The 23,696-nt window shown below is 36.9% G+C and overlaps 2 protein-coding genes and 1 pseudogene across 2 annotated transcripts; all 3 read right to left on the reverse strand.

The window, feature by feature from the left end:
* Positions 1-12,068: 12,068 nt before the first annotated feature.
* LOC113077803 (chymotrypsin-like protease CTRL-1) lies at positions 12,069-15,924 on the reverse strand. Its single transcript, XM_026250069.1, has 8 exons — positions 15,905-15,924; positions 14,544-14,644; positions 14,096-14,199; positions 13,889-13,968; positions 13,707-13,788; positions 12,635-12,815; positions 12,418-12,548; positions 12,069-12,329 (listed from the first exon to the last, which is right to left on the reverse strand). The coding sequence occupies exons 1-8, from the start codon at positions 15,922-15,924 to the stop codon at positions 12,168-12,170; spliced, it is 861 nt and encodes a 286-aa protein (XP_026105854.1). The 3' UTR covers positions 12,069-12,167.
* A 522-nt stretch (positions 15,925-16,446) lies between these two features.
* LOC113077804 (chymotrypsin-like protease CTRL-1) lies at positions 16,447-16,925 on the reverse strand. Its single transcript, XM_026250070.1, has 2 exons — positions 16,767-16,925; positions 16,447-16,608 (listed from the first exon to the last, which is right to left on the reverse strand). The coding sequence occupies exons 1-2, from the start codon at positions 16,923-16,925 to the stop codon at positions 16,447-16,449; spliced, it is 321 nt and encodes a 106-aa protein (XP_026105855.1).
* Positions 16,926-18,947: 2,022 nt separating this feature from the next.
* LOC113077805 (heat shock cognate 71 kDa protein-like) lies at positions 18,948-23,398 on the reverse strand (annotated as a pseudogene).
* Positions 23,399-23,696: the final 298 nt, after the last annotated feature.

Consider the following 23,696-nt stretch of genomic DNA (forward strand, 5'->3'; position numbering starts at 1 on the left):
TATACTGCATTTCTACAAAAAATATATTATATACTGCATTTTTAATACATTGTATATGGCATTTAACAATTATTTAAATAGCAAATGCACACATTCAAGTAGTTTACTGTGCTATTACGCCCCACGCCTAAGGGTAGTAGAAAACTCTAAATAGGGCATAATAAGACTGGGTTGTGGTGATGGAATCCCAAGAACGAGTCACTCCGGTCGATAATCAAACAGGTACAAGATGTTAATCAGTATAAGTTATTAGATTTATTAAAAGTTAACAAGTGAAACAAAGAGCATCTCTCCAGGGTGTCCCAAAGGCCAAAATAACAAACAAAACAAATCTAGAAAGGAAAAGAGTAATAACTAACCTCAAATAATAAAAGTAAAATACATCTTACTTCCCTAACTTCCTAACACAAAACAGAACCCAAACAAGATAGCCAAAACAAATCGGCGGGACACCCCTTTGCTCCACGTTCTTAACACACAAGGTTGAAAAGGCAAGAACGTGATCACTAGCATTTACTTCACACTCGAAAGTGACAAATTTGATCATCGGCCGGAGAAGGGATCCAGGAGCTCTCAACCCAACCGCGTCCGAACCAATAATGAGCTCCCTGTTGAATGCCGGCAGCGTCCTTTTTAAAGTCCACGCCTTGTCTCCACCACCAATGGCGATCGTACATCCAATCAGTAGGCATCCTATCAGAAACCAGAGAGAGTAAGAGGGAGGAGAAAGTACACACACACACAGCAAGAAAATCAGGTCGTAACAGTGCAAAGCAATTCTTTGAAAAAAGCATATGTGTATTTGCTATATTTAAAGTATGTAAAATGACAGCATACAATATATTTTCCCTATTGCTGACTTAACTTTAACTGCATAAAGTGTTATATAATGCATAACTTAATTCACCAAAAAAATACAAAAAATAACATTTTTAAAATCTAAAAAAAAACTGGTCAAAATGTTATATATCACTTTCAAATTTACATGAAAGAATGACATAAAAAGTATATTATTTTGAACTCATTTTTATTTATTTTAAAATTATTTAATTTTTTTAAATGGATATGAAATTTTGGCATGATTTCTTTTTTATTACTTGGAACATATTGGCCATCATGGACCTAGACACAAATAAATATTCAAACTGCGTTATAACTGAAACATGACCAACATGGTCATATTAAAACAGTTCACCCAAAAGTGAAAATTCTGTCATTTCTCACCCTCATGTCATTTCACACCCTTAAGACCTTTGTTCATCTTCACAACACACATTAAGATATTTTTTATAAAACCTGATGGCCCTGTGATGCCTACATTGCTAGCAAGATCATTTCCTTTTCCAATGCCCAGAAACGTACTAAAAACATATTTAAAACAGTTGATGTGACTACAGTGGTTCAACCTTAGTGTAATGAAGCAATGAAAATACTTTTTGTGTGCCAAAAAACAAAATAATGTCTATTCAACAATATCTTGTGATGGATGACACTGCTTCATGAAGCTTCAAAGCTTTATTAATCTTTCAGTTCAAATCAGAGCATATCAAACTGCCAAAGTCACATGATTTCAGTAAATGAGGCTTCGTTACATCATAAGTGTTTTGAAATTTCAATGGTTCATGTGACTTTTGCAGTTTGATACACGTTCTGAGCAAATGATTTGAAACAAAAGATTCGTAAAGCTTCTAAGCTTCATGAAGCAGTGTTTTGAGATCGCCCATCACTAGATATGGTTGAATAAAATTGTTGTTTTTGGGGGTGGTGGGGGGGGTTTGGCAAAAAAAGTATTCTCGTCGCTTTATAATATTTAGGTTGAACAACTGTAGTCACATGAATTGTTTTAAATGTTTTAGAGGCTTTCTGGGCATTGAAAAAAGAAATGATCTTGCTAGAAATGCAGGCTTCACTGAGCCACATCTTAATGTGTGTTGTGAGGATGAACGAAGATCTTACGGCCGTGGAACGACATAAGTAAATATAGACTTAATTTTCATTTTTGGGTAAACTAATCCTTTAAAAACCACAAAGACATTTTCAGATAGCTTTCATCATTAAAGAATAGACCAATATGGCCAAACAAGTCATACAAAAAAAAGTGCTGCATGACTCACCGGAAGGAGCCGCGCACTTGCAGAAGTCATACAAACTTTCCATCAAACAGATAAAAATCAACCAAATAACAATTATGCTCCAGATGAAGTTCCATCCCAGGATTCAAAGTGTGACTAGAAATATTGAAAAGATTAAAGAGGACAATACATTAGATATATTACAAAACATAATAATACTTTCAGAAACAAATAGGGGGAGGACAGATACAGTTAGTGACAGATACAGGGATGAGAGGTACAGTCAGAGAGAGACAGAGGGATGAGAGGTACAGTCAAAGGCAGATAGAGAACAATAAAAGGAAGACACAATCTTGGTGTGTGTGTGTATCCTTACATTTCAGAAATTCCATTGGAATTTGCACAGAAGAGTGGCAACATGTGGGTTGACTGCCACACATTTTCTTCTGTATCACTTCTCCTGTTTTTATTTCGATGGCACTTTTCCCTTGGCTTTGGATCCTCTCTCTGGATTTATGCCCACAAAGCACCTAAAGGGTCATGAAACAGACAATATGTAATTAAGAGCGGTTTTAGGACCTCCAAGAAAGTTGGAGATGTCCACTAATAAAAAAAAAAAAAAAACATTTAACTCAATAGCTTGCTGGTGTTAAATAGGGAGACAAATATATTCTCTTCTCGAGTTAAGACACATTTTTTTAAAGGCCCCAACAGAAATAACACTTATAACATAACATTATTAAAAGGAATGTTCTGATATACTGTAACTTATCTATAAAATGCTGGTTCTGAAGTTGTTAGAATTCAACCATTACCTTTGAATGAACTCCAAGGTACACACTGCTTCCTCCTGGTACTCAAGATTAAACTAGTAATAAGCAGCAAACAGAGTGGCAAGGCCGGACAGGAAACTGGGCTGAGTGCCCTCACACACCACCTCGCCTTCAATACTCAGCATCCAGTGCCCACTTGTCAAAGTGTCTCCTAAAACAATCAATATCACAATAGTAATTAATACCTATACGATTTTTTTTTTTTTTTTTTTGTATTTCAGATTTTTACATTTACATTATATACTATATTTAGTAGGGGTGGGATAAAAATGTGATTCTTAAATGTATCGCAATGCAAAAGCAGACGATTCTTAATTGATTCACAAATGTCAAAAATAAATTTTCTAAACGTTAATTAATGTAATGTTGACGGAAAGTAAAAGGCGGATCTCTGAAACGCGGAAGTGCATGCCCAGACAGTCTGTGACATGCACATATTTCTTTTACTGTCTATGGTGTGTATCCACTAGCCTGACTACGTCAGACTTCCTACTTCCGCTTAATTTCATTTCGCTTCTGTACTCAGTCTGATACAGCGTCAGAGCTTTCTGTTTGCCACCAGTCTGGAAACAGCCGGGCCAATCAACGAGCAGAGGGCGGGCTGAGAGCCGTGACGTAGATGCTAAGCGCCGAGTTTTACATTGTAGGTTAGAGAAATCGAAAACCGAAACGACCACGGAAATGGGAAACGAGACACGGGATGCAATTCGCTCTGTTATGGAGAACATTCAGCTCTTTTTCAAACTGCAAGTCGTTTACAGCCATGTTCACTCCGGTATTTCGCTCATCATCATGTGTTTACAACAGGTTTACAGTGGAAGTTCAATCATAGATTTGAGTTCGATGCATGATGTCTGTGCTTCGATGCGGCTGTACAGGCGAATAACATACGTCATAACTAAACGTATCTGATTGGCTTACGGGTAACCAATGATTTTAAACTTCAGACAAGCGCCCCCTAGCGAGAGAGAAAACACTTCTCTATTATGCCATTCCAGACTCTGTCTACGAAGCAAAGTGAAGTAGCAGAGTCTGGTATTACCAGGCTATGTATCCACTGGCGCAGAGCAAGCGTTTTGAGACCTATAACGTTACTTGAGCGTTTTCAGTCCATTTAATGGAAGTTGAGCTTCCATAGTTGCATATGGTTTGTGGTGGATCGATTATGCAGCATAATGCCTCCTAATGTGAAACAGACTGCAAGCACTTTGTTTTTTTCTTCCTGAACCTTCTGGTTGTTCGTTCATTTGAAATGACTCGAAAAAAGATTCGTTCATGTTGCTGAACGACACTCAAAAGTCCGATTCGGTAAAATGATCCGAACTTCCCATCACTACAACTGATGATAAGATTCAAGTCATAGACGCAATAAGTCAACTCGTTTGTTTATTGGTCAGTGTCGCGCATGATCAGTTCATTTGTTCAAGTGTCACCGCACTGATAAGGTGCCTTTGTGCACCCTGTGCCAAAATACACACAAGATTTGTCTGCCGACATAAATATAGACACATATCTATAAATAACATATTTAATAATTTCAAGGAAAAAGTATTTGGTCGCCCTAAGGTAATAAATTAGGCTAACTATACAAAGCAGACTTTATATCAAACAGATTTGTTAAAGTTTTCACATTAACGTTACCTGAAGTTAGCAAAGGTTCAAAAAAAATCTACATCTCACTGGTTACGTTAACCTCTTGGAAAAGCACCACTGAGAATTTATATGACACACATCCTCCGTGAGCGGCCCTGACTGACCGCGAGGCTTTAGAAACGCGTTTTATTTTGGCGCCCGTGTTAACAGATGACTGCCTGTGCAAAGTTGTTTTACATCATAAAATAATCACGACGAAGTGTGCTGATAAACACGAAGTTACCGTGAATATAAACTATAAGCACTGAAAAATGTGTGAAATCCTACCGCGACCGCGCTACTGAAACCCCGCGCAATTCGGCCTCGCGCTCCGCGGATGGATGATGCTTGAATCTGGGGTTACCAATATAATCCGCGAATGTAGATGCATTCATATACTATAAACTACCAAACAAGAAATATAAAAAACTGAAGTCACTTACCACAGTTGTGAATCACTCCTCTTGCCTTTAACTTTAATCTCCTCGACCGTTTAAGACCTAACGATGCGGCTCTGAAGATTTGAAATTTACAGCAAAATTCTGTAAATTTGAGTCAGACCTACACGTGACCCCAGAATGCATTGCAGTTTACAGCAATATGCTGTATTATTGAAAAACAGTCCGCGGCTGTAAAATAATGCTGTAATTTTTACAGCAATTCATTACAGTGTATGCTGAAATCTAATTGTGCAATTTTAAGTTCTATTTCTGCAATCTGAAATTCCACCAATTAATCATGAGTGCAGAGAGAAATGTGTTCCCTACCAGGTGACACGTTATCGAAAGACACTATCTTGTGTCACGGGACATCCAGTCAGAAACTTTCACTGCAGGTAATATCAAGAGATTTATTTTTTGGACATTGACTTATCTTTAAATCGGACCTTTGTCGGACTTCTATTCAAAACACAGATCAGATCACACATTGTAAAACAGTAAGCCACTTTAGCTACTTAGAGATTGCTTTTATTGTTGTTTTCTGGTCTTTGCTACTGGTCAAGGAAACACCGGTGTCTTTTCTCGTCTTTGTGATCCAGAAAGTTTCTAGCACCAACAGCAGGGACTGTTTAAGCTTCTTGTTAACCTCCTTGCACATTAACACATAGATAATGGGGTTCAGACAGCTGTTTAGACAAGCCTAGCAAACCACCAAGCAAACCAAAAAAAGATTTTGTATTAGATATTACTTGTCTAACATTGGCTTTCTGCTTATTCTTCACTGCATTTAATGGGTGAAAAATTGGTTAATTTATTCTGAACATAACACCCCTCACCCATCCAATAAGCCAACTATGAGGATCTGTGGATCTTTCCCCAAAACACCTCAAAAAGGATATAGGCCTCTGGTTCCATTTCAACCAAAGAAAAATCATCTGATAGTGATAACGCTAGTTTTATTGCTCAAAGGAATGCAGGCAGAGCAACTCTCACTACATTACCCCATAGAAAAACACATAATTCCCCCAAAAATGGACTCTCTTCAATTAATTCATAGCCTTTTTATGACCTTCCTATATCATGCACATCCCCAGGTCTTGTATTTTGTCTTTTGTATTGTATGCTGTTTTATGCAAGATTATAATAGAATGCATATTTAACATGAACTCACAGCATGTTGTGTGTATATTATATGATGATACCTATGCATCATTGTGTTCTAATAGTGTTTCTAATCATTAACACCCAGTCCAGTTACATATGCAAAACACCATGCTCGGAGACAAAGACTCGTACACATTCCCTTCAAATGTCTTCCTTTTTATCCTCCCTTTCTTCCATCTCTAACTTTAATTTCCTGACTGGAGTATCATTGTTTTCTAAAAAGTTAATTATACATGTCAACTATAAAATAACCAGTGAATGTTAATTTATTGAAAGAATTTGAGTATAATTACTGAATCTTAAAGGTCGACCCACTTTAGCTGAATCCCACCTGAATGGCCAAAGTGGGTCAGCAATATTTAAACACCTTACAAGAAAACAAACAAACATTTGCATTCATTTCCTGTAGTAACTGTAGTAAAAAACAAAACAAAAACAAAGCAGGAACTGTCAGGAACTGTAATATTTGTTACTGTTATAGTTTTCATGAATAATCATTGCAAGATGATAACTTTGTCTAGTGCTCTTATGAATGTTTTTTTTTTTTTTTTTTTTTTTTTGCGTGACTGTGTGAAAATGTAACTACTATACTAAATGAAACAGCATAGACTTCGTCATGGTTGGTCTTTGCATAGTTCCTTTCCTTCTGTAACCTACTTGTTCTACTGATCTGTGTAGCTGCTAGTGTTATGCTGCTGTTTTTGATAACGTTGATAAAGTTTCTGACAGATAATATCTTGTTGTTTTTTTCATCTGCCTTACCAAATGTGGTATCCTGTCACCAATAATCTATCTGTGTGTTTTTTTTTTTTTTTTTTTTGATTACTGTCAGTTTGCAAGTGATGCAGTGTTGCCAAATATTGCCAAAAAAACAACAACAACAAAAAATATATAAAATAAACCGACATTAGTTAAACTTTTGTAAATAAAATAAGATAAAGTTAATCGCTAAACCACACTGTACATTCTCACTTTATTAACTTTATAAATTGCCAAATTAAGTGGAAAAGACAAATCCAAAGACACCTATAATAGCTGGATCTGGTGCCCACGTCCTCACAACTCTCAAACCCAGTTCACTCCGCCAGCGTCTCTCAGCGATCATTTTTATATCATGGACGCTAAAAATTCTTGCAAACGGTCTAAACCTACTTATACATGCAGACACTCATAAGAGGAGTTTTAAACAGCCAATTATTCATCCAAACAGCAAATGTTATTTTTACATGAGGTCCAGACCTCGGTGACCTCATAGCTGCACTTTAGAAAATGGTAGGTTGTTTTAATCCAACTTTGGGTCAAATATGGACTAACCCAACCATCAAATTTTTTACCCAAAGGTTGGGTTAGTCCATATTTGACCCAAAGTTAGGTTGAAACAACCCAGCATTTCTTTTAATTGTGGCAATGGTTATCATTTATGTGTCTATTTTAGTAATTTAGGGTTAGTCTTTACCATAACCATTTATATGATTTTATACACTGACCTAAATTTAAGGTCACAAAAAAAGGTTACTGAATGTGTCTAAAAGAGTAATTAATTTTGCTATATTATTATTATTATTATTAATAATAATAAAAATAACCATATTAAACCATACTGTACAGATAAGACTCTTACCTATTTTCTATATCTTGGTTTTTATTGCGAATGCTTACAACTTGGTCAAACAATCATCAGCTGGAAACAGGATCTCCTCTACATACATGAAAATCGCGTGGGTGGATTGAGGAGGTTGTATGTGAACTTTGTGAACTTTGTGGGCATGTTGTGGTTGATCAACTAAGAAAAACTGCATAGACTGACAAAAAAATATCCCCCACACCATAAACACCAGCTAGACACATGCACGCATAGACATCAAAGAGGGCTCTAGCACCTTCCTTTTTTCTTTCTCTTTTAATAAATAAATATATGTAACTTTGTCTCTTTTTAAATGTCCCTTTCCAGTTGTGTTTGTCTTGTTGTGAAGGTGAGTGGTTAACAAAAGACCAAGCTGCATGTGCCTTGAAATTCCAGCTAATTATCCAAAAAACAAAAGGCAAATATAGTCAATTTATCTTGCTACCTAGCTACCATGCAAGTTAGCCAAAGTTTAAGGCAATAAGAAGTAAGGTTAGACCAGTGCACGTTCTTTCACAGCATGATTTAGTTTTTTAAATGCATTTACAGTAGTATGATCAGAAAATTCATAATATGGGGGCAGAAATATATATTAATTTCATATAGTTAATCAGCATCACGGCAAGACTGATGTTTTTTTTCTACCAAATTTATAATTCCAATTTGTGTCCCTGAACAACATTATAGTGTTATGTTCCTGAATTACAAATCCATCCGAAAATGCTTCTCCCTTTCATTAACCTTAAGTGAATGTAGTCTTGGCCAGGAGGGGTTGATGTCATCAGGCGGTACCCATCGTTCATTGGGTGTTTCAAATCTTATCTGCAACACCTTTCTGATGGTGGGTCAGCAGTGGTGGCCAAGTCACTACCCATCTTCCCCTCCTGGCTTCCAGCTCAACTCCCCTCCCGCTCCATAACCAGCAAGACGCTCTTACCGCTGCCTTCCCCATCCTGCGAGCTGCTGCCTTCCTCTCCTTCCCTGTTATTCCAATGGCTGTGAGCATTCTCCACACCGACTGAGCAGGGAATCCTCTACCGCCGACCTCGATCAGGAAAAGCCAAGCCTGCCATCCTTTCCCCCTACAGTCATGCAGCAGTTCTTAGTATTTGGCGCTCTTTCTTTCAAAGGCCTGTTCACACCCTTCTTCCCATGGGAATCAACCGTTTAAATTATTCGCAATGACTCACCTATTAACAGTGACTTGCTGCCACCTACTGACAGTTTCAATTTCACATTTAAAGTATCTGTTCTTTTATATATACGGTATGCATCAGTTTTAGAAAATAACAAACTAAACATATACTCACAATGCAAGTCTTTGTTAATACAAGAGAGCTACATTACGTCTGCGTATAACATGCAACTGGTACGATCATTATTCTTGTTCAGATGTTCAAGCCATCAGTTAGCTATAGAAATGGGCAGGTGGAGTAATACACCAGTTGCAGAAAGAATATTTTCCGGACTATAAGTCGCACCTGAGTATAAGTCGTGTAAGGTCAAAATGATCAAAGACGGTCAAAAAATGATCAAAAACTTCTGTTTTTCCTGTCCCAAACTATCCTGAGTAACAAAGGGCCCATTTGGCATTCCTGATGACATTAAAGTGATGATATCAATCAAGGCCTGTAGGCCAGCATGTGTTTATATCGGGGGTCTGCTAATTGTCACACCTTTTGCACAATGGGTGAAGCTGTAGTCTGCTGATTGGTCAGGTTGAATGTCTCACATTTGGGTTTCAGTCACATGGTCAAGGAAGGGATAAAAGAAGACTGTGAATGTTGCTCAAGGCTTTTTTCTCTCTTCTGGCTTTTCTTTGCTGAATCTTTCCTTTACTGGAGCTCTCTCCCTCTATTTCTCCCTCTCTCTTTCCTTCTCAGGTAATATTTTACATACATGTTGGGTACAATTAACTATATGTTTTACCGTCCTTCATCTATCTTGTAACCAATTCAAGTGTAACCATAACAAAATATTGTTATTAAACCATTTTAATCATTAATTATGTGCTAACTAGTCTTGACTCAATATTAACTTTGAAGTGCTACCTATTGCAATACAATATAGTCACTTAATAGCAACGCTCTCCCACATATTTAGCTATTGTAACTGCGCTTATTTCCGTCGTTGGTATTGGGTGGTAATAGACTAGAAATGTACAGTTTTATAACATCGTGCTGATAACGTTTCTTTAGTCCTTTTGGCTATCCTACAGCCTGAACCTCTGTAGGCAAACCACCCATACAGTCGCATCAGTCCAAAAATACATCATGATGAGGAAAAAAGCATATATAAGTCGCACTGGACCATAAGTCGCATTCGTTTAGAAGCAAGAACCAAGAGAAAACATTACCGTCTACAGCCATGAGAGGGCGCTCTATGCTGCTCAGTGGTAGACTACAGGAGCACTGAGCAGCATAGAGCGCCCTCTCGTGGCTGGAGAAGGTAATGTTTTCTCTTGGTTCATTTCTCTTGGTTCATGTCAAATTAATTTTGATAAATAAGTCGCACCTGACTATAAGTCGCAGAACCAGCCAATCTATGAAAAAAAGTGCGACTTATAGTCCGGAAAATATGGTATATGGCTGGTTTAAAATGAACCCAAAATATGTTGGAAATTAATATTTATTAATTTGTTTAATAAATTATCATTTATTAATTTGTTTAATAAATTAACATTTATCAATACGGTTAATAAATAATAACTAAATAATAAACATTTATTAAATATCTTATTCATAAATATTCACCTTTTGATTATTGCTGATGCCTGTAGTAATTATATGTCTGATTTTGGGTTCATTGTAAACCAGCCATAAAGTAATTTTTAAACAATAGCTGAGTTAAATAAAACTGCCCAGCAGGTTGGTCACAACAACCTCATCGCTGGATTTGTCCATGTTTAACTTTTTTTTTTTTTAAGCTTTTTCTAAAGTGCACTACCTAAAAGTTGGAGCAGAAATCAAGACTAAGCAGGCCAGGCAACCTTTTTTACATTTTCTTTTGTCCAATTTCAGGTTTTCTGAAATCACCTTTCTTCCCAGTGCTTAATGCTCAGTTTGACCTTCAGCAGATCATCTTGATTATTGGTACACATCAATTTGTAGAATTCCACTTGTACTTGGAAATTGGAAATTCCTAGTTCCCAGAAGGGACTTTTAACTGGAATGCCCTCCCAAGTCGGAGTTCAGACTCAGAATCTCGAAGGAATCTCAACAACTCCAATAAGTGTATCAGCAGAAGAGAAACAGTAGTAGTACATTGTTTATTAGCACTAATGTTTGTCCGTGTCTCAATAAACTCAATAAATCCAACCTCTATTTGTGCACATAATACTATGGCATTATCTGTGCAAAATACAGCTTTTTATGTGTTTTTAATCGACTGGTAGTGCTAACAATGGATGTGTCTGTCTTGGTTTTCTGGCTTCTCTACTGGAACATGGTTCAATTTGTGTGGTGTGACATCGTTCCTAGCTCGGACATCCGACTTCCTTACAGATGAACAGGTATCAAACTTTTGATATGCATCATGCCAGGCCTGACTGCAGTGGTGTAAAATATGATTGGTTCTTCCCTATTTGTCACAGCAAACATCAAACCTGGCATGAAGCGTCTTGCTGTATCTGAAGGGAGTGAAACTGCTTCATCAGAAGGGAACTTGTCTGGAGAAAAACAACTTAAATGTGTATGTCTTTAAAGTCAGTTCCTCTTTTCAGTCTGACATATGTTTTCCACACAGCCATGTGGTCTCAGAGCTTAAGAAATCATGAAACAGCAGTTGGCAGAAACCTAGTTGGCAGACAGTAACTTCTAAAATATTAAAGAAGTTAAACGCCTACTTGTTATAATAACTTTAGTACTGATACCATGATAATAAATCAGAACTTGAACCCCAATCCTGGCACAATGATTCAAATCCACAAAAATATGAAGCAGCACAAATGTTTTCAACACTGATAATGATAAAAATATTATATTATTTCAAATTTTACTGTTATAACAGTTTTTTTAAATCAAATAAATGTAGCCTTGATAAGCATAAAATACTTCTTTCAAACACATGAAAACCTCACCAACCAACTTTTGAAGAGTAATGTATATGGTTATCAGTTGCGTGCATTTTCTTTCATTTATTCAATGCTATTTTTGGCGTCTATTACCCTTATATTGTTTTCTGTTATTGACAAACAGATTTTGTTGTGGTCATGGTTCCCTGAAACGGTCTTACATCACCATAACCACATTTTTTTTTTTTACATGAACTCAAACACACAGTATATTGGCTATAGCACCTTTAAAGAGTTTTATTTGAATTGATTGACTCATTGAGCATCATGTTTGGAATGTGTTTGTTTTTTAAGTACTTTTATTGGTATTATGTTCAGAGAGTCAGAACTCTAGTTGGAGGCGACAATCTGGTCAATCCATTGGCGGAGGTAAGAGACGCGAGCGTAGACGGCTGGGGTGCGAACATTGCAGTCGCTGGTGCCCCAGGACACGATGCCCACCTGATACCAAACACCTGAGCTCTCACACACCAGAGGACCACCAGAATCACCCTGTAGTAGACAGACAAGCATGTAGACACATCAGGACTAAAGCACTCTATATATGCATACACATATTTAGGCTTCTGTCTTCATATACCTGGCAAGAGGAGACACCGGAGGCTCCAGCGCAGATCATGGCATCTGTGATTCTGTTCTGGCCCCAGTATTGCTTGCACTGAGCAGGACTCAATAGGGGCAGCGCGGTCTGCTGCAGGATACGAGGACTTGCTGTAAAAACAAAGCAAAGTGAAGAAAATCAAACCACTTTTGTCCTTGTAGAAGTCATTTGAATGTGACGATAATTATAAATTTACAGGTAGATCCTGTTTTGCCCCATCCAGTGGTGACACAGCGAGTGCCAGAGGGGATGCTGGTGGAGGAGGAAGCCAGACACACAGGAGAGACACGGGACGTCAGCTGGGCTGGAGAGGACAGTTTCAGCAGGGTGATGTCATTGTTGAAGGTATTACTGTTGTAGTAAGGATGGGTGATGGCCTGAAGTGGGAGGAATATTGATTTACTGTATGAGATGTCTTTATAGATTGAGATGTAGAGTAGAGTAGATGGTCTGTTTAATTTGACAATTAAAAGTTTATATTTGTAAAATGTGAGGAGAAGCTGTTCAGTAGGTTTGTTCTTACTTTTCAAAAGTTTGCATTTGGTAAGTTTTTTTTACAGAGATCTCTAATGATCCTCAAGACTGCATTTATTTGATCAGAAATGCAGTAAAAACACAAAACAGTAATACAGTGAAATATTATTAACATTTAAAATACAATTTCTGTTCTGCTGTAGTATATTTTAAAATGACTCAGTCTTCAGTGTTACATGATCCTTCAGAAATCATTATAATAATGCTGATTTGCTGCTCATAAAACATCTCTAATTATTATCAGCATTAGAAACAATTGTGCTGCTTAATACTTTTAGGTTTGTTAATGAATAGAACATTCAAAATAATTAATTTATTTGTAACTGAAATATTATAAATATCCTTACTGTCACTTTTGATCAACTACTGAATACAAATATTAACAACTATTAATATTTATAAATATTAATAGAGAGAAATAAACTAAAAACTAGGGTTTTTCATAGACTTAAATGATATGTCGCTTAAGAAACATTTACAGAAACAATTGAAATCTAGTTACAAACTGGAATAAAAAAGAGCAAGACATGATGCAGTTGCTAAAAGAGTCTGTTTGACGCAAGCATTTGTCATGCAGTCTGGTTCTGAGTAGTAAGCAACCAACATTTTTGACTGTGGCAAAACCCTGTGGCTCTAGAGGTATTGCGATAGATATCATAGAACCACTGCAATGTTATCAGCAGACCGTGACTCAAAATAAAGGGATGCTCAACTCATATCATTGAAGCTGATACCTTGGCAATGCTTTTGACTTGAACCGACTCGGCGCTGGAGCCGCGGTCATGCTCTCCAAGAATAACATAGTGATATCCAGCCCTAGGATAGGAGGAAGAAACAGGAAATGTTGAAAATTGAAGCATGGAAAGGAATCAGGCAGGGTATGTTTACAAAGGAAAACAGAGTCAGAGGTTCTTACTGGACACGGCAGTGGGCAGCAGTGACCACCCAGTACTGGTTGAGCAGGGATCCTCCACAAAAATGGAAGCCATTGGATTGCTGGTTCATACATTATCAAATATAAATGATAGAACATTGTGTGTGGTGAGTAAATCATTGTTAATATTAAATTTACCATGCATTTCAGATTATATTATAAAGTGTAATTATGACTAGTAAAAGTTACCTGGAGAGAGACCTGCCAGGGCCAGGAACCAGACACTGCATTCTCTCCATTAACAATTTTGCTGTAGCCGCTGATTACTGGCTTAATGGCAGGCACTCCACAGCCTATGGTGAGGAAAATAAACACATGCAAAAACATACAATTATGAGTTATTAGTAAGTTATTAATCTGTTTATTATTTTAGTTTTTTTATTGTTATATTGTAGTGTATTATACATTTGCTTTACTATTTATATTTAAACTATATATAGTTTTAATATAAATAGTGAAGTATATTTATAATAATAATAATAATAATAATAATAATAATAATAATAATAATAATAATAAACAACCTGCAACTGCTGGTCTAAAGAATATATAATATCAAAATTTTGTTATATATATATATATATATATATATATATATATATATATATATATATATATATATATTGTAAAAACTCACCCAGAGTGGAGGCCACCAAAGCAAAACAGCTGATGATCCAGAACATTGTGGAGACAAGCACTTTTACGTTCTGCTGCTGTGTCTCCCATGCTTTATATTCTCTTCATCATCTGATAAACCTGGGAATTCTTCAAGGTGCTTCCATGCAGCTGGCAAGATCCCAGAGCTCAGGAACGTTCATATCTTATTTAGTACAGTCATGTGACAAAAATGTATGTTGAAATATTGACAAAAACGTATGGGCCGACTAAAAAAAAAAAAAAAAGGAAAAAGAAAAGTTCAGCTTTCCACCTTTTTTGAAACATGTTAATTTTTTTTTTTTTTACTGAGTGCATTTAGTTTCAGCAATGAGGCACCTGAGATGTTATTCTTTCACCTGTAAATAGTAGGGCTGTCACTTTATGTGTTAACTTAATTAGTTATTCAAAAATAACATGATTAAAATATTTAAATGCAGTTAAGGCACTGGCCTCGCCCCCAAACCTGTACTGTATGTTATCTTACAGTCTATACAGTTGACTGTTTACAAATACGATGTAGATCAATAACTCCATAAATGCATTTATGAAATATGTATACATTAGTTCAGTTAATACGAGAAGTTGATATTGTGCTATATTTTAATCACAATATTATTTGTTTTTGCTCAGTTTTGCAGAGAATTGTTGTGCATCTCTGAGCAACACAGTATATATATTATATACATTAGCCTACTTTCTTTGTCTAACATAAAAAAGGTATTTTGTTGGTAACAAAGCTGTTAAGGTTACCAATGACTTTAATTGTAAGAACAAATAATACAGAGATGTTTCTCAAATTATCTTATTTTATGTTCAGTAGCCTGTTAGGCCTTTGTAGCCTAAATGTTTATGTGCAATCAATTTGATACTGAACCAATTGAAATATTTCTAAAGCTACAATTTGTAATGTCTACTTGATAAATTTACATTTAACACAAAAATTGCTTTAAATAATATTATTTAAAAAATGTATATATATATATATATATATATATATATATATATATATATATATATATATATATATATATATATATATATATATATATTTTTTTTTTTTATTATTATTATTATTATTATTATTATTATTGTGCAGGATCTTTTGTGGTTGACAATGAAAATATGAAAATATATCTAACACCTGTGGTTTCTGGGAAAATGTTTATAAGTTACAAGGTGTAATGCTGACACCCTGGGAATGCTCATAGTCTGCACAGGTTTTGTATTGGAACCATGATCATGCTCAAGGACTACACAGACTAGTAGACAAGTGTAAAATGTCTTTTCTCAATCAATGCAATCGTATGATGTATAGCTTTTGAAACATTATTGGCAAAGTACAGAACTGCAAGAACAGACATGACTTAACAAACTTTTCTGGTTTAGCTGGATTTGTTCCTGAGAAATCCGTTAAGCACACTATATAATTTAAATGTAAAACCTAGCACAGGATTAGGGAACTGATGCAATACATCTGCTCAAAAACAACCAAGTCATTTCAAATTGCAAAGGTCAAGCAGCACCATTTGTTTGCAGATGCCTTTAACTGTAGTTTGATTTCTTCTACTGAACCCAAATTAATATGCTTGTGTAATGTCACAAAAAGTCAAGGCATACCAGGAATGTTTCATTTAATATTTATTCAGCCATAAGTATGTATGCATTCATAAGTTTAGCATAATCAATGGTTAATTAAAATGAATACATAGTAGATATATAAAGTTATTAAGTGCTTTTAATAATTCTGTTGGCATTATGTCTTGAGGTATTTCCAGTTTCAAAGCAGCTGTGTAACAGTGTTATGAAGACACAGTTAGATCACTTGACAGATGACTAAATGTTCAGACACGGGAGATCCTGGAAAACTGAGACATGCTGGTGCTTTAGTTCATTCGAATGATTTCATCGATCCATTTCCGAAAGTAAGAGACCCGGGTGTATGCGACTGGACTGTCAGTGCTGCAGGATTTGTGGCCCCAGGACACGATGCCCACTTGGTACCAAACACCTGAACTCTCACACATCAGAGGACCACCAGAATCACCCTGCAGTGCACACACAGACATCGGTGATTAACATGTCAAGTTTGGACCCTTTTGTACTGTCAGTGAGCTGCTATTTCACATATTTTAATTAAATTAGATTTTTTTTAAATTAATAGCTCATGTGTAAAATATGTTCATGCATATGTCTTTATATATACCTGGCAAGATGAGGCTCCGGAGGCTCCAGCACAGATCATGGCGTCTGTGATTGTGTTCTTACCCCAGAACTGCCTACACTGAGCCTGACTCACTATCGGCAGAGTGGCCTGCTGCAGGAATCGAGGATCCGCTAAATGCAAAAGAATAACATGAGACATTATGTATCTGAATGGTTGAGCAAGGACCAACTGCTGTTTTTTTTTTTCTGTGTGTGTGTTATCCGGGAGACAAAGGCACAACTGAAAATGTTCTGTTATATTTGACACAGGACTTACGGTCATTTTCAGTTACGCCCCAACCAGTGGTGACACAAGGAGTCCCAGGAAGGATGTTAGTTAAGGAGCTAGGCAGACATATAGGAGAGATACGGGGAGTCATCTCTACTGCACTGGACAGTTTCAGTAGTGTGATATCGTTGTGATTAGTCTGTTTGTTGTAGTTAGGATGTGTGATGACCTATGTAGGAAAAAAATTAAACATTTATTCAGCATTTAACTGATCAAAAGTGACAGTAAAGACATATAAACATTTAACTTAGAAACGATCACAAAGATAATAATGTTTCTTAAGTGCAAATCAGCAAATTAGAATGATTTCTGAAGGATCATGTGACATTGAAGACTGGTGTAATGATGTTGAAAATCAGTGATTTATCACAGAAATAAATTACATACAAGTATATTCAAATAAAAAAAAAAAAAACAATATTACTGCTTTTACATTTGTCAAAGAAATGCAGCCTTTTTAACAGGAGTATAATTTAAAGCTTGGAACCTTTGTTTTAAATGCACATTAAAGATGATACCTTTGCAATTTTCTTGACTTTAACAAGTTCATTAGAGCCTCGGTCATACAATCCAAGGACCACATAGTGATATCCAGACCTAGAAAGACAGTGACAGGGAAAGGCATAAAAATCTTAAAATCATTTGTGTAAAAACACCTGAATGGATGGATGGATGGATGGGTTCTTACCGAACTGAACAGTGAGCAGCAGTGAGGACCCAGTTTGTGCTGATCAGGGAACCTCCACAGAAGTGCTCACCTCTGGATGTCTGTATCATATATAAAGAATTTCACAAGTACATCATTATGAAGAGAATGAGGCCCACCACCACTAGGATAGTTTGAGAAATGGATCCACTAGCATAAACAAATATTGTGTCATTAAAACGTACAACACTACCTGGATAGAGACCTGCCAGGGCCAAGGGTGTGCATCATTTCCACGAATAATACCTGCATCATGTCCCCCAACAACACTTGGCTGATCCTTAATGCTAAGAGATCTTTTGGCAATTTCACCTGCCGGGTTACCCACCATCAGTTGACGCACACCACATCCTATCACCATAGTTCATACAGAAACAAATTAGAAAAGTATACATATATATAGATGTCTGAAATTTGTAATTTTTTATCCTCACAAAAACTCACCCAGAGTGAAAGGCACCAAAGCTAAGAAGCTAATGATCCAGATCATGTTGTACACAAGCACCTGATATGCTGATGTTCTTCCCTTTTGGTCTCTCTCCTGTTTTATATTCTCTCTAGCACCTGTTATATTTCGCAATTCAGGTGTTTCCATATGGTTAGGAGGAGCTCAGGAATGTCTGTGTTTGTCATATGAGGAAAAAAATGTAATTATTCTTTTCTTCATACTACTGACTGGAATAGGTGGGTCAGCCAAAGAAAATAAAATAATAATAATAATAATAATAAAATAAAAATCACCTAAGGTACCTTTCTGAAAACAAACTCTTTTCTTTCTCCATGAACTACCTTTCTTTCTCCATGAACATATCCAGTTGCATAAATGAGAATGTTGAAAAATGCTTTCTTTTTTAATTGGGTTTTACAGGAAACACTGAATGAATGAATGAATGAATGAACTAACTGTATAGCATAGGTGTAAACTACCCTCCCTGTAGAATAATTATCAATAATGAGTATAACAGCTAACTGAACAAGTTACCATGCCTCACCTCAGCTATTAATTTTGTTGTAATTATAACCTTGTAACCATTAAATAGGTAAATAGCTTACAGATGGAATTACAGGTTTAGAAACGTGATGCTTAGATAAGTTAATATGCTAATGCTGTTTTTTTTGTTGTTTGTTTTTTGTAAGTGCCATATTGCTTTGGTCACAAGCTAGAAATTGGTCTTATCCGGCATATCTGACCAATGTGAGTTGTTAAGAAACCTGTTTGAGATGCAGCAAGTTGACGTAAATCAAATTTTGCATTGGTTTGTCTGTCTGAACATAGAAGTTATGGTTGTCAAGATTAGTCCAACTCCTCAACGGTAGGACCAGAGGAGGATCTACTTCCTACCCCTCCAGGAAATCCCCCAGGCATCCCACTCGGCATGCCACCAGCACCCTGATAGAGCCTGGTGATGATGATGGGTTGCACACTTTATCCAGCTCCTTCTGTTGGTGTTCATGCTCATCCTTGTCTGTTGTCTGGGGTACAAGACATACTGTAAGAAGAAACGTCTTGGAAGATGCTCTTTGTTCTGTGAGGTGGCTCATTGCTTACAGTATTTCTCAACCCTTTTCCTAGAGCCACAGCAACAGTACATATTTTTTTTTTTACTTTTCTTAATCAAACACATCTGATTCAACTCAGCTCATTAAAAGAAACTCAACAGAAATTGATGCATCAGATAAAAGAGATATGCCAAATGTGTTCTGTTGGTGTGCCTCCAGGAACAGGTTTAAAAAAAAAAAACACTGTCTCAATTATCTCTTTGTTACTGGGTGAAACCTTTGTGTAGCTACCTAAACGGGTTTGACTTGTTCAGGATATAATATCAAATAAAGTTCCATCAGTGACATAATCATAACTGAAAGGGATAGTCTTAATTCTGTGAACAAATGTAATCTATAGATTGGCATGCAATTTACAATTGTTAGCTACCTGGTTCCTGTCCAGCCAGGTTATGACCTCATTGCATTTGTCAATAATATTTTTATTTTTGTCCTCTACCCTGATCTTGTCCTTCAGCTTGTCATCCTCCACAATGCTCTTCATGTTAAAGGCCAGGGACTCCACAGTGTTCTTGGCAGTGATTTTCCTTCTGACCTAGCTCATTTACTTCCTACCTTGCTCAAGGGTACCTCAGTCATGCTATTGAAGCTGGGAGTGAGCACTGTAAATTCACTCCACCCACCTACAATCTCTGCTGGTACGAGCCTCGAACCCACAACCTTCGGATTATGAGTCCGAATCTCTAACCATTGGGCCACAACTTCCCCATATCATAAAGCAAAAGTAATTAATAATCCATCTAGAGTTAGGGTTGATGCTTTTGTTAAGATCTCGGCTGAAGTCCAGAAGCAGCTTTTGGATTTTGGGAATGCGAGTGGAGCCACCAACCAGCACAAAGTCATGGATCTGTGCAGGGGCGGAGCCAGAAGATGTAAACATTCGGGGCTTAGCCCAAACCTAGGGGGCTGCAGGGGTGTACTCCGCAGGGGAGATTTTTTCCCCCCATTTATGTCAGCTAAATGCACTATTTTTCAGGCTGTTTGAGATAACAGAATGCCTAAAAATCTATACACTATCTGGGAAAATGATGGTTACTCAGAAAAAAAAAAAAATATTCACCCAGTAGAGCCTACAAACTATTTTGTATTTAATTGTTCTCCAGCTATATTTCTCAATTAATCTATCTTCTTATCCCACTAATGTGCCGAGAACAGTTGTAAAACATGCCCTGAAATAACTTAGCATTTGATACATTGGGATATATTGCTTTTGAATCTCTCTCTGGCCGGTGAGGTTTGCTGTTACGAGTTCCTTTTAAAAAAAATTGTTATGTCCATAATGTTAATTTCAGGCGGTTAGTCAGTGAGCTCGCTGCGACGGCGGTGAAATAAAAAGCCCACCAGCCCCTAATGACAACGACGAAGAAGATGATTTATATTCTTCTTCGTTAGTTTTTATCAGCAGTTGGCAAACAAGCGAAGTGATGCGTGATGCTTTACCGTCCGCCACAACGCACAGTAATAGAGCTTTTGTTTCTTTTTTTTTGCCGCTCCAGTCTGAGAGACTGAGAGGAAATGAAACAAAGTTGAAGTTATTTTAAAAAAGCTAAAAGATTCGGGGCTTTTGACAAAACATTCGGGGCTTAAGCCCCATTAGCCACCCCCCCGCTCCGCCCCTGGATCTGTGTCTTGTCCATCTTGGCATCCCGCATAGACTTTTCCACTGGCTCCAGTGTACCACGGAAACGGTTGGCATTGAGCTCCTCCGCACTCTGGTGATGGAGGTGTAGAAGTCAGCACCTTCATACAGAGAGTCAATCTCAATGCTGGCTTGTGTACTGGAGGACAGGGTGTGCTTGACATGCTCACATGCTGTCCGCGGGCAACAGACTGCACGTTTATTGTCAGTTATGTCTTTCTTCAACTTGCACTCGAACTTTGCAATGAAGTGGTTGACCATTTTGGTTGTTGAAGTCTTCACCACCCAGATGGGTGTCATCGGCAGTAGCCTTGACCATCCTCAATTGTTAGAATGGACACGTCAAAGGTCCCATCTCCCAAATCAAAGAGGAGGACATTGCGCTCACCACCAACCTGTAGTGAATTGTGACCATAAAGCAGCAGTTTAACTCTACTAACCCTTTAAACTTACTGTGCTAAAAGTTCAGTTGAAGATGCTGGACAGCAACAACTAGATGCAACAATCATTACAAGCCAGTTAAGCAAGTTTACTACCATCAGATATTACCTCATTTATGCAGCTTGAAAAAAAAAACATACTGACTGATGTTTTAGTGCACTTCCTGCAAATATGGAAAAAAATAAAAGGGTCTCATTTAAATATGTGCAGTTTCACATGAATAGTGCATATTGTCACATGACCAGAGCAGCTTATTTCCTGTTTGCACAATGAGAAGATGATGGCTGCATCAAAGCTCCAAAACTAAAGGCTAGTAAAGTATGTTAACATAAATATATGACAATGATTTTTGGTACACATGATCTTTAGGGTGTCTAGTATTAATATATGCATTCACATACATTTAGTTTTGATGAGTGTGGTCACAGAATGAGTAAACATGTTGATGGTCACAATAGTGACCGAACATACAACCCCATTTTTCACACACTTGACAAATCATTTGGACATATATATTTTTTGACATTTGGGATTAAACGGATTAATGAAAGAGTCTTATTACTGTTCTTTGTTCAAAATTAGTTTTGCTCATAAAGTAACAATACACACATTGAGGAACATTTTTAGCAAAATTGGAAGCAGCACAGTTAAATGAAAAAGAGCCTTGCTGACACTAACGATTGCAATCAAGTTCACATACTTCCTGTAACCAGCGTTATCTCCAAATATCTCTCCTACAAAGTGAGGGTATAATTCTGCACATGCACAAAACAAACTTCAGTATGTACTAGATATTGAAAACATGGAATGCGTGCTGCAGAATCAGATATTATCTGTAATGAATTTTTCAAAACCACTTTAACTGCAGGCGTCAATTAAATAAGATAAGATGTGTGAAGCGGTGTTTGCAGAACTCTGACTTTGTGCTGCAGAGAAATGTTACTGTTTACCACAGTATGCGTGTCTCTCTGTTTTGGTTTGACATTTCCTACTACAGTATGTGATAAAGGCTTTATATCCATTATAAATCATGCACAACTCTCCTCGGTTTGCAGTGTTTCAAAGTTCATGGGAAGGCTTCACATGTTGTACAAACAAAATACGGAAGTATAAAAATATGTACCATTTCAAAACAAAGGATGTTACTAAATAAACAGAGTACACAATATTTTCCACTATTCCAGAAGTCACAAATTGTTGATTCTGAATGCAAACACAACACATTTTGTTAATAATCAAGTTAATAATGATGTGATCTCAAGGAAGATGTGCTCTCTTTAGCTTTGCCACCTTTTCCCGGCATGCATGAATGCATATGTGAAACAAATGGGCTTGGAAGGGTCCTAAAACTAAATGTAAAAGATTTAAAAGTGCTTATCTAGAGTGCTTTTGCTTAGTTTTATTCCCCTTGCCCAGGTAAGCCACATATATCTCCTTCATCTTAGTGAGGACCATAGAGGAAACCTCTTCAGGGTAGAAGGTCTTTATCTTGCCTTTGTTCTCCACTTCCACCTTGGGTTCACTACCATCATTGATTACCTTAAAGGGCCAGTGCTTCATGTCAGACTGAACCACTGGGTCGTCAAACCGCCAACCAATCAGGCGCTTGGTATCTTTTGAACCAATAAGATGACAACAATAACAACAAACTGCTGTTGGTCGCTGCTAACAAAGACTTTACAGTATGTACAGTATATCTCGTTTTTAGTTTTATATTTATATTAACCGCACTGCCATCTTATGGGGAACAGTAGCATCAACAAGTGTCAATGTGATATCAATGTATCATGTTTTGGCAAATTATGAGCTGCCTTACCGAACACTGTGTTTGTTGGGGTTCATGGCTACTTGGTTCTTGGCGGCATCTCCGATCGGACTTTGGTGTCTGTGAAAGCAAGAAATCTGGAGGTTGTCCTGTTCCCCTGGTCATTGGCGATGATTTCCACCTTTCCATGCTAGATTCCCACAGTAGGTGTTGCCCAAATCAATACCCACTGTAGGTATGTTTAAATTTGGTAATTTTTAGTAGGTAATATTTTGTATTTAAAAGAAAATTGTGACTCTGTTTTTTTGTGTGTGTGTGTGTGTGTGTGTGTGTGTGTGTGAGAGAGAGAGAGAGAGAGAGAGAGAGAGAGAGATTGACTGTTTTTCATAAAATCATCATCATGTAAATAATTTTCTGTGAAAATGTAACCTTGATATCTTTAATACTCACTCAGTAAGGCCATGTCAAAGACTGAAATCACAGTGAAATTAATGGTTGAAATCAAACTTTGATGTTTGTTATCTCATAATT

This window comes from Carassius auratus, unplaced genomic scaffold (genome assembly GCF_003368295.1).
Source record: "Carassius auratus strain Wakin unplaced genomic scaffold, ASM336829v1 scaf_tig00023221, whole genome shotgun sequence".
In the NCBI taxonomy this organism is placed as follows: Eukaryota; Metazoa; Chordata; class Actinopteri; order Cypriniformes; family Cyprinidae; genus Carassius; species Carassius auratus.